General features: G+C 37.3%; 1 protein-coding gene across 2 annotated transcripts in view; it reads left to right on the top strand.

Annotated features, from left to right (window-relative positions):
- slc25a21 (solute carrier family 25 member 21) overlaps window positions 1-16637 on the top strand; it is a 109163-nt gene that overhangs the window by 75319 nt on the left and 17207 nt on the right. For both annotated transcript variants that reach the window (XM_067455408.1, XM_067455409.1), the window contains one exon: window positions 9860-9943. In XM_067455408.1, the coding sequence (XP_067311509.1) occupies window positions 9860-9943 (84 nt within the window). The remainder of the gene's footprint in view (window positions 1-9859; window positions 9944-16637) is intronic.

Consider the following 16637-nt stretch of genomic DNA (forward strand, 5'->3'; position numbering starts at 1 on the left):
AGAATCGGCCAGACTACTGCTTAATTTCTGTCCATCTAAAGGTAAACTTTAGATTAATGGTCATTAATTAACATTAGTTAACATTAACTAGGCCTAATAATGAACTGCACTTATAAAGCATTTCATTATCTTTGTTAATGTTAATTTCAACATTTACCAATGCATTATTAAAATTTTGTTAACATTAGTTAATGCATTAACTAATGTTAACTAATGAACATTATTCTAAAGTTTTACCCATCTGAAGTAATGCAATATAATACAGAAAAATCTGTTTGTCTCAAAAATGTTGAAGCTTAAAAATGCATAGGCTGGTAGATGGATGGACAGACACACAGATAGACAGAACAATGGATAGAGATATAGAACAACATAGGAACAGAATGAGAACATGATAGATGGACAGACAGGCAGTCTTTCTATCTGTCTACCTGTCTTTCCTTCTATCTGTTGTCCTCTCATTCTGTCTATCATTCCATCTATCTCTAATTATAACTTCTCATTCTATCTTTGTCATTCTATCGTTATGTTGATCTGCCTGTCTATCCAATCTTTAAACTTTGAAACTTTTTTTGAACTGTTTTCAGACTTTGAAATAAATCTTTGTAGTGGTTGTGGATTTCAAAAAGGCCAGCACTACTATCTAGTTGTTGTGTACCACTCCCTCCCTCCCTCCCTCCCTCTTTCTTTCTCTCTCTTGGGCTTTCAGTCACACTAAAGCAGGCTAATTGGGGGAATGAAGGGTTAGTAGAGCTGAAATCTATTAGCATGGGTCTCGGAGAGCTGCTGAAGCACAAATGCCCGGCACACCTCCTCTCTGACGCTAGCTGCAGGAATGGCTCCTATTAGTGACTGGCTGCCGCTTTAATGTCCGCTGCTCCAAATTAGATGCCAACTGGAGTGAACAGTTTTTTTTCCTCTCTTTTTTCAACAAGCAGCCTTAGTGGAATCAAAGGCTTTTTTTTCTAAGGGGAACCTGACAAAAATGTATACTTGGGAATACATATTTACCCTTCGCAAATGAGAGTGCTGGAGCCATGTAGAAGCGGAGACGGGAATTAGACGACCGAGGAGGCCTTCGAGCTTAGACACACACAAACTCACAAACAAACATCTGGAAGCAGATCAAGAGAACATTAAGAGGATGTATTTCAAGGCCATGATTGTTTGTAAGGTTAAATCAATGTTTACTTTAAAGCCTTACTACCATTCTTCATATGTGTTTATATTCAAGATCAAGCACTTCCAGCTGAAAGTAAAATTATGGGTCTCTCCTCTGACCATCATAAGTCTTCGCCATATATTCAGATGTGAACAGTCCTTCACAAATAAATGTCTCACAGAAGAGGACAGGTCTATGTGCCACTTATATTCATTTGTGTTCAACGGTGCTCATTTCTGGCTTGGAATGTTGACGTCTTTTTCAAAGGGGGCTTGCTAGGGTGAAAGTAGGGGGTTTGGGGGGTTAGTTAGACTTCTAAGGAGACAGTGAGACTGGAGTTACAGCTTTTCATTAACCTGGAAACCACCTAGTTACATGGTTCATGGGCTGGTCTCAGCTCACTTGGAGGTAACAAAGGGTGTCAGGCGGCACTTTCGGCAGGGGGCGGCTGCTCGGGGCACCCCATCTGACTCTGATCATCATGCCGGCAGACCTGCCGCACTCATTAGAGACCAGAAATGAGCTTGCATTGCTCTTGTTGAAAAGCTCCGGTTACGCCTCCTCACCCTACCCCAAACACGTCCTTAGCCCCTCCTACAGTCTCCGCTGTTGTTCTTTTTTTGAAAAGGGGAGGAAATAAAATGTAATGCATATTTGTTTTATTGATTTTAAGGCTGTATATTCTAGAAAACTGATTTATTTTTAATAATGTGCAATAATTTAAATAGCCCTACACTGTAAAAAATAAATAATAAATCAGGTCTTCAATTGAAAATTTTCAAGTGACTGATCACATCTACATTTTTCAGTTGGCCTAATGGAATTTCTGTGAATTAAATTGCATCAATTTACAGAATTTCAATTCGGCAAACTGAATTTTCAATATCATAAATAAAATGACTATTCTAATGTAATTCTTTGCATGAACAAATAAAATATGAATGATATACTATATATATATATATAGTATATCATTCATATTTTATTTGTTCATGCAAAGAATTATATTAGAATAGTCATTTTATTTATTAATTAATTGACCCTAGTACCAGTATATACATAAATCAATAATAAATCAATATTTTAAAAACGTTATCTCAATATAATAGCAACATTATGAATGAACTATACAAAATAAAATAAATATTGAAACTATAAATATCACACATTAGATATTTTTATTTATTATATAAAAATATAAGCAGGAAAAGGAAGTAGAATAATTTTTCAACAGTTTTTATTTATTATTTATGAATTATGTCTATAAATGGATTTAGATTTAAATAGCATATGAATATCCTGTTCAAATTATATTGAAATATAAAAGCTACAATTTTAAATAGAATTGTAAAAACCTGTTTCAGTAAAATGAAACACCAGCACTGATCCTGTCACCGTGTCTGTCCATGTTTAGGGATTTAGCATGACGGGGTTTTTTTGCCATCAGTCCACACATGTATCAATGCTCACTACTGGTGATTAAAAAATCCTGGAGTTACCTCATGGGAGTCGCTACAAGTCCCAGCATACTTGAAAGTGAGCTTCATCGGGGAGGGGGGCTGGAAAGAGATGTTTGACGAGGACAGTGAGAGATGACGTCCTGTCCCAAGAAACGGGTGACGCTGAGAGAAGAGCTTACAAGCTTCCACCCCCGACTGGTGACTGAACCCTGGTGCACTCTTGATGGAATCCCTCAAGCAGCCCTTAAACAGCAGGGCTCAAAGCTCAGAGGACTAAGAGCCGATCCGGCCCAGTAAAGCAGCACGTCGCTCAGCTGTGCCCCAGTGATCTCTTAATCCTACCCTACCCTGCCCTGGCTGACGGCCCTGACGACGTAAACTGAACGCAGGTATCTGACTGTGGCTGTCTGTGCTTAGAAAGCCAGCAGTACAATCGCATCAGTGGTCAGACAGTAACTACTCACAATTCCAGTGAATGAAGTCAGCAGAACATTGGTTGTGGCATGTTTCATTATAAAGGGGAAATCTAAAGCCAGTCCAAAATAACTCAAGGCACTACTATTTGTGGTTTACAAAGGGGATTAAAAAGCTTTTATATTAGTGGTTTACCACTGACATTTTTTTTCCAAAATCTACACCAGGGTGGACAGAGTACAATATTAAGTGCTAAACAAAGACACAGATCGCTTGAAAATCAGGTGTAAGTCATTTGTATTAATTATGGATGAGTAGGGAAAATATTAACTGTAATGATTAGTTTTGAGGTAATTAGTACAGACATCATATTAAAATTTCTGGCATCCTAAAATACAAACCACCAAAGTCCATTCCTTGACCGTGTTCTCAAGTTCACTGAGACTAAATTACATTTAAATGTGTGTTTATGTGGAATGAATTAAACTTGGCACCAATCTACTTGCACTGTGCATGAACTGAATTTTCATCAGAAAAAAAGTCGACATACCTTAACGAAAGTGAAATTCGCTTTGTTCATTTGTGGGCTTAAATATATAAGGGATGTTTTTACTTTCCTGGAATGGAAGAATAGGAGTGTGATAGCGTGATAAATGAATGATGGTAATTTTGGTGTTCTACTGTTAGTGGTAATAATAATTGTAGAGCTTTTGTAACACTTCTGCAGCTTGGTAGGTATTTATGCATATTAAACACATTCCTGTCTTTGTTAGCATATTGCATTTCACCAAAATAATCAAAACCTAAGACTTACTTTATTTTATTTTATTTTTAAACAATGAAGGTGGGATTCAGTGTCGTTTTGGACACCTTTGGCTTTCATTGCATAGGGACAAAAACACAGGAAGGTTTTACAAAATATCTTTCTTTGTGTTGCGCAGAAGAATTTTTGGGCAAACTATCCCTTTAAAGGAGGGACCAGAGTCATATAGAGACCCAATATATTTGGTTTTCTTCTTCTTCTTCTTCTTCTTCTTCTTCTTTTTGCAAACTCCACTCGCAGAAAATGTTTGAAATCGGACACTAGAATTGAGCAACTATGTGCTCATAGAACAAGTACCCGGGGTGTGACCTACCGCTGATATGACTGCCATTACACATTATGTCCTGGTATTAAACAGGTCTGCTTGAAGGAGTTGTCACAAACACCCAAATGCATTGTTACAAACATACTAAATAAAGCAAAAAATGTCCCAGTGTGCTGAAATGACCCATTTTAGAGACGCAGTAAAGTGCCTGATGAAAACTCATTTGTCTCCCGTGTCTGTCAGACGCCTCACAGCATCTGTGACCCACTCCTTCAGAGTTTTGTTTTGCAGCGGCTGTGTTCCCCTAGCAGGCAGGGGGCAAAAGGCGCAAATGTAGAGTTGTAATTTAGAGACTCAGGTTTCTGTTGCTGAAGAGCCAGCAAGTGAAGTATTGATGACCACGCTCTGCACTGTCTTGACCGTCTGTGTAATACCTGTCAGTCTCCTGCTGTCTAAGGAGTCTCCACTATCTTCAGCCAGCCATTTCCTTACTTCAAAGCAACCATAATCATAATACAGTCTCACAATCTGATATTTCCAGTTCAGAAATGTTTAAATGTCTTATAGAGGAAATATGCAATTTTAATTGTGTAATTACTGACTAGCATATACAATTTTTTATTAGGTTAACATTATGTTAACGTTATAATAACATGAGATAATTAACTGTACTTAATTTAGACAATTTTGTGTATGCATTGATTAAACATGAAGTAACATTAGTATTAGTTTACAGTTTATCAATAAAAGGGTTTGTTTAACCAAAATTGAAAAGAAATTTCATTTTCATTCTCCCTTATATGATTCCAAATTGGTATGACTGACTTTCCTCTTAGAAACAGAAAATAGTTTGTAAAAAAGAAAAGTAAAATGAAAACAGAAAAGGTAATTTTATGGACATTTCCTTTAACCCTAAAACACAACACATAAAACATCAATAATAAAAATAAATAAAAATATTCTTAAGAATTTTGGTAACCAGACAGTTTGACTTTCATTGTACAAAACAGACACATCTCTCTAAATAATTTTAATTTCCACATTATGCAATACAAGAAAGTCATACAAGTTTGAAACGAATGGAAGTCGATGAATGATGGGTGAACTCTCCCTTCAACAGGATCTTATAAATAGTAGAATCTGATACCTAATATATTAAGTAATGTTAGTGAGGAAATATAATTAATATTTTTAGTAGTGGTGCTTTTTTTGCATACTGTTATGCAAAAAACTGTTCATGCTGTTACAGTAAACACTGGTTAACTTTTTTTTAATTGAACTACTATTAAATCACTGCTACTATTGGACAAATTTGGCCATTGCATTTTCACAGTATTTTTTTCAGCGTTTGAATGAATGAGGCATTTTATATAGCACTTTCATATGTACTACTGTAAGCCCAAAGTGCTTTGCAACCACGTCAGAGGTCTCTCCTCAACCACCACCAGTGTGCAGCATCCACTTGGATGATGTGACAGCAGTCACAGTACTACAGCGCCAGTGCGCTCACCACACACCAGCGATAGGTGTAGAGGAGAGAGAGCGATGAAGCCAACTCAGTGGATGGAGATTGTTAAAGGTCCTGTTCTTTGCGATTCCATCTTTCAAACTTTAGTTAGTGTGTAATGTTGCTGTTAGAGCATAAATAATACCTGTAAAATTATAAAGCTCTAAGTTCAATGTCAAGCAATATATTGTGCTTTTTTATATCCCTGATCAATGCTTATTTGTGCTGGGATTGTCTTAAAATGTTGCGTCTTGCTTTTTTCACAAGAGGTCAGCCAGAGTTTGGCAACCTGAGGCACAAATCAGACTGTGAGAAGAAAGCATTTTGTGGGATGTCTAACTGGTCATCTTAAGGATGTCAAACCCCCTCCTTGAGCCCCAGTCACAGTGGGTCCAGTTGGCCTGTGGTGCCACTGAAACCCAAGCTGTCCTAACCCAGACCGAGAACTGAAAGCATGTGGTGTCACAAGCGCCATGACTTTATCACTTCCCCTTTGCCCCATCTTCCATCTTCTTTTCTGCTTTATCTCCTTCCCTCCAAAGGCTCAGCTTTATAGGCCACCTCCAGCCACGTGCCCAGCAGTATTAGCCTGAAAAGCCAAAAGAACAGAGGGAAGTAGATATGTATGTCTTCTATGAATTTAAGAGAGACATTTCCTGTGGTTTTCTAAAAGCATTGCATTTCATTGGTTTTACATTTCTATTCACCCTGCTGCTCAAGTATATGGTGTTTTGCTTGCGTACATTAAGATTAATGTAGTCCCGCAGAAACGTTTGATATTCATGAGTAGCATGATCATAGACAGTCAATTGGTCCTTGCTTTCTGATTGGATATCAACATCTGCCATATTGGAGCATTTAGGTTAGAGAGGTTTTACCTCGCGTACCATTGCAATGGACGTCTGCCATCTTTATGATCCTGCTCATTAAAATTAACTGTCTGGCTGTAAAAAATAGATTTCCTTTTAATGCTGCCTTCTGGATTCTCTTATGCACCACTGATTGTGTGTAAAAGAAACCTTGCTCACGTGTGTTTTACTTTCATTTCAGCTCTTGATGAAAGTGTTGTTGGTTCAGAGGCAGCAAATGGAAAACATATCAGCATGGCTAAGAATTAAAGACTGAATAATTGAAAGCAATAAATACCATAACCAAAAAATAATTCAGTTTAAGAGATTAGTTATACTTGTTCCACTACTATTCTTCTACTTGAAAAAGTTTGATTCCGTGATTAAAGCAAATGTATTGCCAAAAATGTATGATGAAATGTAAAATCCTTTTATGGCTAATTTTTTGCTTTATGTATTCCACACAATATTTGGTTATCATTGTAGCAGACTAGAAACATAGGCGTCCAATATCAAATGCCAACCGTTTAAACATTTTCCTGTCACAACTACAGTCACAGTTTCAGTTGTAAAAAGGAAAAGGGAGTTCTGCAAAAGTTATAAATGGCAAATTTGCAGGATGGTTTTTCGCTCATAGGACCTTGTTTATCATGGGGTTGATATTCTAGTCATAAATGAAATAATGCAGTTCCCACTCCATGATCCGTTCTTTGGGGGAATACCCCTATATTTAACAAGGCAAATTTAAGAGACCTTTTTAAAAGTTTGGCCTGGCCCTTTAAAGGCAAACCCATCAGACTCAAGCCTTTTGATCAACCCAGTAACCTCCCGCCCTTCCCACAGGGCTTTTTTTAACACCATCATTATTAGGCCTCAACCCATCAAGCTTGTCTTCCAGCGGGGCACAGCCCCCTCTGTCGGACCCGGTGCTGGCCTATTCCATACAGGGTCTGAGAGGGGACAAGGACCTAGTGCTCGGCCTGGACCTGAAACACTTCACTCCTCTCTATAAAAATACAAAGAGTAGGTGTTCTCCAGCTCTTTATTCTCATTTACCTTTCTGTCAGAGCATTCAGAGTTCGCATTTTACAGGGAGTTTGGGGTCAGGTGGAGATGGTAGGGTTATTTACCCCCTGGTGCTCATTTCACCCGTAGAAGCTCCATGTTGGCCTTACCTTCACCCTCACCTGGCTATCCAAGATGGCACTCTGGTCCTATAAAAACAGAGTACAGAAGGTCATTGGAGGTTTTTGATGAACTCACAGATATCGTCACCTTTAAGTATATCTTTACTTTCTAGGTTTACTTTGAAAGGAATTCTGAGAGCGGAATCTTTTAACAAAACCCTTGGGCTTTTCGCTGTTCCTCTGTTTGTTGACTTTACAACCGGAAGCCTGTCTCCAAGGCAGACTGAATCAGCCCTTGACTCTTCTTCTCGAGTCTGTGAACTCTTTCAATAAATGTATCCAAATATGTCTGAATGTGCACTCCTGATTTTCTGTGTAGAGGACTCATTTAAAGACGGAAAGGTTCACCTTATCTATGGATTTTTTTTTTTGAGTCTTGAAACTCTTTCTGAAAGTTCAGAGGCATCTTCTACTGCCAAATCTTCCCCATTATCTTCCACTCCCCAGGCTGTGACGTTTGGTCCAATGCTTTTATGGCAGGGTAGGCAAGGGGCATGAGGAAATGAGGTGACCTCAAGGTCAACAGCGGAGTCAGGCAGTTGAATGCGGACCATTGCCCTGCCACCTCTTGGCTAGCGTGGGTGGGGCTGTCCAAGTGTACTGCTGAAATTGAAACTAGGGCATTGGTGGGACAAGGCCGTCTTCATCCCTTGACCTTGCTCTCATGTGCCTTCAATTAAGACTGATTTAAATTTGTTTACAAGCTCCACTGATCTTAAATCTTTTGGTTCGGTGCCCCATCCTTTTGCATGTCCTCATCCAAGCATTCCCCCTCACTTGACTACCTGCTGTTTCAGAGACCCTCTTTTCTTCTTTCTCTTTAATATGGTGTTGGGCGTTCATTTATGATGCTTTTTTAACTGGTTCTTAGGCACGAGTTACAAGCTATTTGGGAATCTACAAAATTGGATGCTAGGGACACCCCTCTAAGATGTTAATCTGTTGCCGATATGAAAGGCTGCTCACCTCAGTAAACCCCCTCATCCGATGGAACCAGGGCACTTTTATGGTCCCATCAGGCACCCGCCTGGATGACTTACTGCTGACCTCTTGACCTGGCAGTCAAAGCCATATGACGAGAATCTTTCTCATTCTGTGTCTTCCACTCTGAGTTTGGTCTGGGTTCATCTATTTACACTTTGAGGGCAAAGGTTGGTTTATTTATTGTCTCTTTGTGCCCAAAAAGATACCCAGCCTGAACCACTGCAAATTATCCTGGCATGTCGGCCTATAAACAAATAATAGCATGTGGTGTCAAAGTTCCAAAGGTCCTACAGTTGCTTTGTCCATTTCTTCATGCTAAAACATCAATATCGCATGAACCACGAGAGGCAAGGGAGGGGGTTGAAGTAGTAAATCCCTTTTCCCCAAACTTGTGCTCAGCACTGGTACCACGTTAAACATTTACACGGTTCAGTATGCCCTTTATTAGGGAGTTACTACCATGCTTGTTGCTACAAAAACATCTCTTGCCCATTTGTATCGTATAAAAAATTTACACAACTGCAGAAATGTTACCAGCAGGTTACTAGCATGTTAGTGACAAAGTTAGCACCTACAAGGTCTGTGACTATAGAAGAAGCAAAGCTAATTGGTAAGGATGGGTTAAGTAAATGTTTGACTTCTCCGCTGTGCTAAAGGAACCGAGAAAGTCAGTGCCGCCTCTGAAAGAACAGACGTGAAAACCAGGAGAAAGGAGCGGTTCAGATTTTGACAGACGTCTGAGACTTGTCAACAATTTGAGCAGATTACCCAATGTCCCACATTGCTTGCACACAGATAATTGATAGCATATGGTGGTCATGCTCGATGATCTCTGTCAACTAAGTACTGACTGGAATGTTGAGCATAATGTATATGTGGTTGTGATGTTTTCCAGAATTTATAAATTCTTAATCATTGTTTCCTTGTGCACATTATTTTGGACAATCTCAAATGTGATGTGTAGCAATTACAAACATGAAATATATTTTGTTAGGAGTGAGAATATGGTCAAGAAAGAAAGAGAAAGAACATTTTGGTTGCGAATTACACAAATTATATTAAACCAGTATTGTTGTGTTGTGCTGTCTATGGAATTCATTCATTGATTGATTGATTCATTCATTCATTTATTCAATCTTTCTTTCATTGTAAATTACTATTTATTGTGAATCTTGTCTTGTGGTGACAAGTTGATGTTTAATCTTGCAGGTTTCAAATCCAAAGAGGGAAGGGTGACCCAAATAGCTATAAAGGTCTTGGAGACTGTTTCAGAACAATTTTTCGCACTGAAGGGTAAGTTATGGATGTCTGTCTATCTATCTATCCCTCTATCTTTTTGTATTGTATTGCCATGACATTCAAATGGCTGTCGCTCTCCGATGTCAACAAATCCATGCATAATATATATACAGTACTGTGTATGTAATTATTTTCGTCCCCCAAAAATGTTTTTGTTATATATTTTGCTGTAGTGTGTCAGAAGGAAATATCAGTTTACATTTCCAAACATTCCCTTTGCCATTAATTGTAATAATCCAATGAGATTTTGTATGCACGAGGAGTCTAACATCAGCCGATATGAATTATACAGAGATCTGATCTCACCATCATTGATTCCGTGTGGGATTACGTAACGAAACAGGCTAAATCCAGAAGAACTGCAGCAACGTCTCCAAGACACTTGAACAACATGCAAAATTACAGTACTGTAAAAAGTTTTAGGCATTTGTGAAAAAATGCTGTAAAGTGAGTATGCTTTCAAAAATAGTGCTAAAAATAGATTTTATTTATTAATTAACTTCTAACTAAATCAAATCCATATTTGTTGTGAGTGACTACCTTTCGCATTTAAAACAGCTTTTGTCCTAGTTACACTTGCACATTTTTAGGGTAGCCTTACAGGTAGGTTGTTCAAGCGTTTTGGAGACGTTACCACAGTTCTTCCTGATTCATTCTGTCTCAGATGGACTCAATGATGGTGAGATCAGATCTCTGAGTGGATCATATCAGCTGTTGCCAGATTCCTTGAGCATAAAGAAATCTCACTGGATTATTACAATTAATGGCAAACGGAATGTTTGGAAATGTAAACTATTTCCTACTGACACACAGCAAAACATAAGTAACTGGCTTAAAACCATTTTTTGTGTGTGTGAAAATACTTACGTGCAAAGTACCATGACCAGTCCTACCTCATTTAGTGTTCAAGGTAAAATAAAACATGACCAAAAGAAAATGTGTACTTCTAGGAATGTTGTGCTTTATATAATGCAAGTTGGAATAGTCTGTAAATGCATCTTTAACTTTAATTTGTAACTTTTCAAAATGTTCAATTATTAACGTTTTTGACACGACACTTGTGGTTTGTAATGTTTTTTTGTTTTCAGAGCTCGTCATCTACTGTTTTCTGCATGTATTTAGTGTAGACTATGCACACATGTCTGTTGTGTGCACCGTAACAACATACGCCAGGTGACAGGTAACGTTTTGGGCTTAGGAAAAATAGTAAACCTGGTGTACAAAAATCACAAACTTTAAACCCACCTGCCCTGGAGTACGCAGTATGTCAATCTTGGACAAGCAAGTGAAGTCATAGGTTTATATTATGCATTGGCAGAGGCATGCTCCACATGTGTAGTGTTAACTGACTGTTCATAGGAAATCACACACATGACGTAGTGAGCTTGAGGCAGAGATTTATCTTTCTCTGTTTCTCTCCTCTTTTTTCTTTCTACCATCCAACCCCCCTCCCTCCCATGCTCTCCTTCTAGTTTTTCTTCCCCTCCCTCCACCACACAACATGAGGCACGTGTCAGATCCTAGACAGTGTGCAGACTTGAAAGAAAGTTCTGTTTATGGCAAGATGACAGCTTTACAGTGGATCTAAAGCTGATCCGCAGCAAGGTGTGAAAATATATGCACACGTGCAGTCCTAGGCGACGCTGACACAGCGGCTCTGGCTGACTCTGTGCGATCCTACACCAGCTTTCCCTCTCGGCGGAGCTGTCATCGGCTGCATCCCGCAGGCCTCCCCTGCAGATTATAGTTCTTCTTTTTTTCTAAACCAATTATCACCCTCCGTCTGTTTGTGCTGTGGCTGGAATCACCACACAGTAGCCGGTAGCGCGATCAGCCCCAGGCTGAACCACTTAGTTTTAATTTACACAAATGGTGGCGGGAGTTACTGTTGTGGAATTATTATTGAAAATAAACATGCTCTTGCTGTACGGCCCAGCATTGCACTTTCGCTCTTGGTCCGTATTTTGCTTTGGTCTTCCCCTCTGTGCGGTAGAAACCCGAGCCCTTCGGCTTCCACACACCAATTAGTTCAGAGCTGGAGATCCATCTGTGAATTGGCTCGGAGTCTATTTGAAACGTTATGAATGTTCACTTGCGTCATAATGTAGCATGTGTGAGTCATCATAGAAAGAAAGTACTAATAGTTTTAGATCTCGCATATAAATAGCTTGATTGTGCATAATTATTTCACAGAATGGTTTTTGGTCAGCAGGTAAGCAGGCCTCTTAAGTTTACACTATTGTTTAAATGTTTTTATAAGAAATCTCATTTTGCATTTTTAAACTAAACAATTCAGGAAAAACAGTAATCTTGTGATTTTTAATTTAAATATATTATTAAATGTAATTTATTCCTCTGTTGCAAAGCTGAATTTTCAGCAGCCATCACTCAAGTCTTCAGTGTCACATGTTTCTTCAGAAATCTATATATCTCTATATCTATATCTCTTCATTCTAATATACTGATTTAGTGCATTACATTTCTTCTTGCTGCTTAAAATGTTTGTGATACGTGGGTGTTTTTCACTAAACTTTGATGAATCGAAAGTTGTTGGTTTTTTTGTCTGCATCTGTTAATGTCTTGACTTAAAAATACAAAAAAAAAATGTGCGTGTGCATGTACATGAAGTGCATACAAATATATTTGGTGATTAACACACAGTCTTTATAGTGGATTTTTTTAAGTTTCTGATTATGTTTAGACAACCAGTTTCCAAACAGAAATGTTGTATGTAAACGTTAAAAAAAGGCTTATGTTTCTTTACATTACATACATTTCTCTTATGGTATATGGTTTAAGCAGACCCATATTTATCTTTTACGGTTTTAAATTACATACCCTGAAAGGATTCGCATTTACTAGACAAAACCTACAGAAAATGTAAGATGCATGGCAGATTTGATATCCATTTTGTATTGATGCTTTGGTGTATCAGACACAATGATGAACCTCTTTTAGACTTAATAGAAACCAATATAATCACATATTTGCCCCCATTTAAAACAGTAAATTAATGAATAATGTTAATGATGATTAAATGTCAGTTTTATTTCTCCTATATATGATTCGATCAGTTTCCAAGCTATTTTTCTGCAGTTATCATTGGAGGCAATTAGCTGATGAATTGGGGTAACATGTTTGAATTCAAGCGAAAGCACAAGAAACGTCCCTGCTTCTCATCTCCTCACTCCTTACATGTTTGAGCCTGGAGCTGTTGTGACTTCCCGAACCAATGTCAAGGTTAAAGGCTCGGGAGGCAAGTGACAATGTTTGCAGATCAAGCATTCAGGTTGTTGACAAGGGACAGAACAGAGAGAGCTCAAAGTCACCCGGGCCACCGTATCCTCAGCAGTATAAGTTACAACTGTACACATTCTTACAGTTAATAAAGAACCAAATGTAAATATTCCTTACGTTTCCCTATCAGCCCTATATGATTCATTGACGGTCGGTCCTATAACAGGGATGAAACATTCTGCCTCATTATCCAATTTGGTTAATGTATCATTTCCTTCCTCCCCTTTTGTTATGTTGAAGGATGTGGCTATGTGTTGAATGGAAGAAATGGGGTTTGATGCAAATAAAAGACAAATCACACCTATACAAACTCCAGCAGCTGGACCCACACGTACCTAAATGTGTGAGCATTTGCTTATGTGGGCCAACTGCGTGCTTACATTTAGAGTCAAATTGGCATTCAGGCATAGTCAAACCAGGCGTAGTCAAATGGGGTCTTAAGTGCGTGTGTAACAAATTAGAGCTTTATCTCACCACCTGATGTTTCTTAGACTGACCACACCCGGGAAACACACGGCCGGCCTTTGCATGCGCCACAAGGGGGGCAACAAGAGGGGGGCTTCCCTTTCGGCCAGACAAAAGCCCACTCTGCCAGACACTTTCATTCGACACAATGCCTCTCTGTTGCCGTTTCACCTGACAAGTGCGGCTTGTGACATCTGACACATCATGATGCTGGTGAAATAGAGATTGTTTGTCATCCGATGAGATGTGTTGTAGTAATTAGCCGTGGGTCAGAGGTTTTGGAGTGGTGGTCATGGCGTGGGCAAATTCGCTCAACGCTAATCGCCTCATCTGTGTTCGCAGAAACGATAATATTTATACCCCAACTAAATCAGCCGAGGACATCTCTGTTGACTACTGGGGCATGTTTTCACAATACAACGGCAGAAGTTCACATGCAGCTGTCACGCTACTCTGTCCACTCTGTCCACACACGTGTGTTCAATATCAATACATGCTATAACTGATACTGAGAAATCTGTTTCATTCCTGCCACCCCCTCTCGGGATGTATCAACACTCTTGTGCACACAAATGGATGTTACATGATCTAAAGCCTTCACTATTAGTAAGGCTGTTAATGTTAAAGGGGTAGTTACGCAAAAAGGACAATTCTGTAATTTACGCTCCCTAATGACGTTCCAAACCTGTGATTTTTTCCACACAAAAAAATTGACTTGACACTTTTTTCTTTTTCTTTTTTTATATTGATTTCTTCTTCTTTTTTTGTAATGCCTATTTCATGTTTTTCTCAGCCAAGTAATGACTTCAAAGTTAAAAAATTAAATAATCTAAGTGTCATGAACAATCAACAACCATTTTATAGCATGTGTTAATCTACACTGTTGTTCAAAAATCTGGAGTCAGTAAAATTTGTTTTTGAAATGTATTTGATGTTTTTTAAAGAAGCGTTTTATGCTCACCAAGGCTGCATTTATTTGAGTAAAAACAGTACTATTGTAGAAAATACAACAATATAAAGTAAACATTTTCTGTTGTAAAATCATCTTCTTTTGAACTTAAATATAAAATATTATGATATATATATATATATATATATATATATATATATATATATATATATATATATATATTATGATATATATATATATATATATATATATATATATATATATATATATATATAGATATATATATATATATATATATATATATATATATATATATATATATATATATATATATTTCATAATATTTTATATTTAAGTTCAAAAGAAGATGATTTATTTAAAATAAAAAGCTTTACTGACACATTGGATCGATTAAATCTTGCTGAATAAAAGTATTAATTTATTTTAAAAAAACAGAGAATAATATATTTTCTGACCCCAAACATTTGAATGGTTGTTTAGATACTATTTTTATATTTTCCATTTTTGTTCACAATAAAGTAATGCCATTTTTTTTCATTTATATACTATAAACTTGAAATGTTAAAAATGTATTTATATAAGTAGAAATGAACAATAACCTAGATTAATAAATGCTGTGAAAGTATTGTTCATTATTAGTTTATGATTTCTGAAGCATTGTTATTAATGTTAACAAACTCAACTTGTATTGTGGCTTAGGTGTTTCCAAAATATTGATATTGATAGCAGTTTAACTGTGATTCATTTGAATAATAAGCGTATCATGTTATTAATTTATTATTCTTTTTTTTGACAGCCCTAAACATTGGATACATTTGAGATTTTTTATAGAATGTTTTTTTCATGATTAAATGATTAATAAAATTACTTATGACTGCAGCTATTTAAACCTTTGCAGATAAATCAGGTTCTAATCAAGAGAATGTTTAGTTCTTAATTTTAGTTCTTAAATGGACATTATGTGGACTTCAAAGCATAAAAGCAAGTCTAAACAAAAGGCCAAATGACCTGATGATTTCAAGCATCAACATCCTACTAACCTATTGTATGACCACACAATAAATCCAGTGACTGACCTTTTCTTTTTGACATATACTACAGTAAGAAACTATGAGCACAATTCTAGGTAAATGTTAGCTCTTTACCATACTGCAGAGTTTTTGTATGAGAGAATGAGAAGGGAAAAGAAAAGCTCAGGTGTTCCGCTTGCTCAGGCTTGTCCTAACTTTCAGATTGACAGAAAGCAAAACAGAGTCAGGTTTCAGCTTCAGAAAAACTACATGTGCTCTCCAAACAATGTCTGCTTCTCGAAGTGCACATGTCTGCGTTTAGGGGTGGTGAGAGTGTGTTGAAGCATTGATCAGACTGGAATCTTAAAATGCGGACACTAACTGTATTTTGGACACTGTTGGCTTTAGCAGGATGTTAATATCCATCACATACTATATTAAAAATCAAAGAAAAGATTAGGCTGTCACACGTTAAAAAGTCACTTTTTATTCTCTAAAGAACATGAAATGACTTAAATTACATCATGGTACGCCAACAAATTTGGATCATCTAAAGATTGATATAATTGTTTTTCTGTTACAACGGTGAACCTATATCTTGACAGTTATGCAAGTAGCCTTGATATAAGTTATAGAGATATGTAAATTAATTCAAATATATTTCAGCTTTCTAATGGTACGTTAAAGGACCAGTGTGTAATATTTATGATCTTTTGACTGAAATGCTATATAATTATATAACTATGTTTTCAGTGGTGTATTCTTACATAATTTCTTACATAATGAACTGTTTTATTACCTTAGAATGAGCCAGTTCTATTTACCGTAGCTTCTCTATGTGCTTTGAAAAGGAGTGATAGACTGAGCCATTGGTTTCAATTTGCAACCTCACCACGAGATGCCGCTGAAATTTACACACTGAACCTTTAACACAACACCAATGTGCTTAAAATTGAAAGATTTTCCTTTGAGTTTTTTTTTGGCA

The sequence above is a fragment of the Pseudorasbora parva genome, chromosome 10 (assembly GCF_024679245.1).
Source record: "Pseudorasbora parva isolate DD20220531a chromosome 10, ASM2467924v1, whole genome shotgun sequence".
Classification (NCBI taxonomy): domain Eukaryota; kingdom Metazoa; phylum Chordata; class Actinopteri; order Cypriniformes; family Gobionidae; genus Pseudorasbora; species Pseudorasbora parva.